This window comes from Limulus polyphemus, unplaced genomic scaffold (genome assembly GCF_000517525.1).
Source record: "Limulus polyphemus unplaced genomic scaffold, Limulus_polyphemus-2.1.2 Scaffold1457, whole genome shotgun sequence".
Classification (NCBI taxonomy): Eukaryota; Metazoa; Arthropoda; class Merostomata; order Xiphosura; family Limulidae; genus Limulus; species Limulus polyphemus.
This window is the reverse complement of record NW_013667067.1, coordinates 260478-261684: the sequence shown is the minus strand read 5'-3', so window position 1 is coordinate 261684 and position 1207 is coordinate 260478. Positions and strand designations below refer to the sequence as shown.

General features: G+C 35.2%; 1 protein-coding gene across 4 annotated transcripts in view; it reads left to right on the top strand.

Annotated features, from left to right (window-relative positions):
* The first annotated feature begins 748 nt into the window (after positions 1–748).
* LOC111086817 (kynurenine formamidase-like) overlaps positions 749–1207 on the top strand; it is a 22473-nt gene continuing 22014 nt past the window's right edge. For all 4 annotated transcript variants that reach the window (XM_022391247.1, XM_022391245.1, XM_022391246.1 and 1 more), the window contains exon 1: positions 749–968. In XM_022391247.1, the coding sequence (XP_022246955.1) occupies positions 951–968 (18 nt within the window). In that variant the 5' untranslated portion in view covers positions 749–950. The remainder of the gene's footprint in view (positions 969–1207) is intronic.

The window sequence follows — 1207 nt, the reverse complement described above, 5'->3', positions numbered from 1 at the left end:
CTACTGGGACGCAACGTTTCTAGAACTATCATGAACTTTGGCGAATGTTCTACTTCTTACTAGATATAGGGTAAGCGGGTATAAATAAGAGGGGACAACGTGGGAAGGTAATGTGTGTGTAGATAGTGAGTTATTGAACTGCAGTCAGAGAGCACGAGAGACGTTACAGCGTTTGTTTAGCGCGATTGTTGAAGTTGAATGTATCGGTAAAGTTATATTCGGAAAGAATAAACCAGTTTTTATTAAGTAAGGACTTGTGTCGTTAAAGTTTCGTCGCAACGAAGTTACGGAAAGTTAATTAACAAACCGAGACGTAACAATATGATAATTTTTTTTCAGTATGCTAAATGAAGTATTTTTGTTCAGATTTTTCTTGAAATAATCTATTGATCTTTTAAGAAGTCTATCTGACAAGATAAAGATGTTTGCGTAGTTGTGCAAAAATGTCGTGTTTGTATGTTTTTGTTAGTAACGAGTTTTGTATTTTATGTAGTTTACTTATATATATTTTTGCTACATTTAACTGCGCAGGGTAGGCATATTCCGCCACTGGGTGTATATAGGTTATATATTTTTTTTTATATGTTTTCAGTTGTTATGCACTTGCTGTAGCCAGTTAGACGTCAGGAAAAAGAAGAAAACTATATCCTGCTAAAACTAAGAATGTAAATACCTAATAATAGCTGGAGACGGCTTGAATGGGTAATGAAGAAAACTTTAATATTAAACTTATATTGAAGTTTTTTTCATTACCCATTCAAGCCGTCTCCAGCCATTATTAGTCTTAAAGTGGGTTCCTCGTCATCTAATGTAAACACCTGTCACATGACAGTGGTGACACGTTAAGGCAACAAGCCTTTTGGTGTAGATCTGATAGCATTGACAGTATACGTTAGCATTTGCTGGAGAACATTTCTGCTTTCTTACTCGCTATTGTTACTGTTACGCAAATGGATGAGATCGATCAGGTAAGATTAACAATAAGCTGTATGGTGAGCTTAAGATATACATGTAGTTTAGTATATCTTGTTTCTATGAGCCCATCGATTTTCATGTATATGTATATTACGTCCAAAGTTCAAAGTCTATGACTGTGAAAGAAGTTACAATGGGAAAGCACGTACCCACAACACTTCCTTGGAAAGGTTGCAGTGTTATCTCAGTATCGTCTAAAGTTACACACTTCTCTGAAAATTATGACTTGATA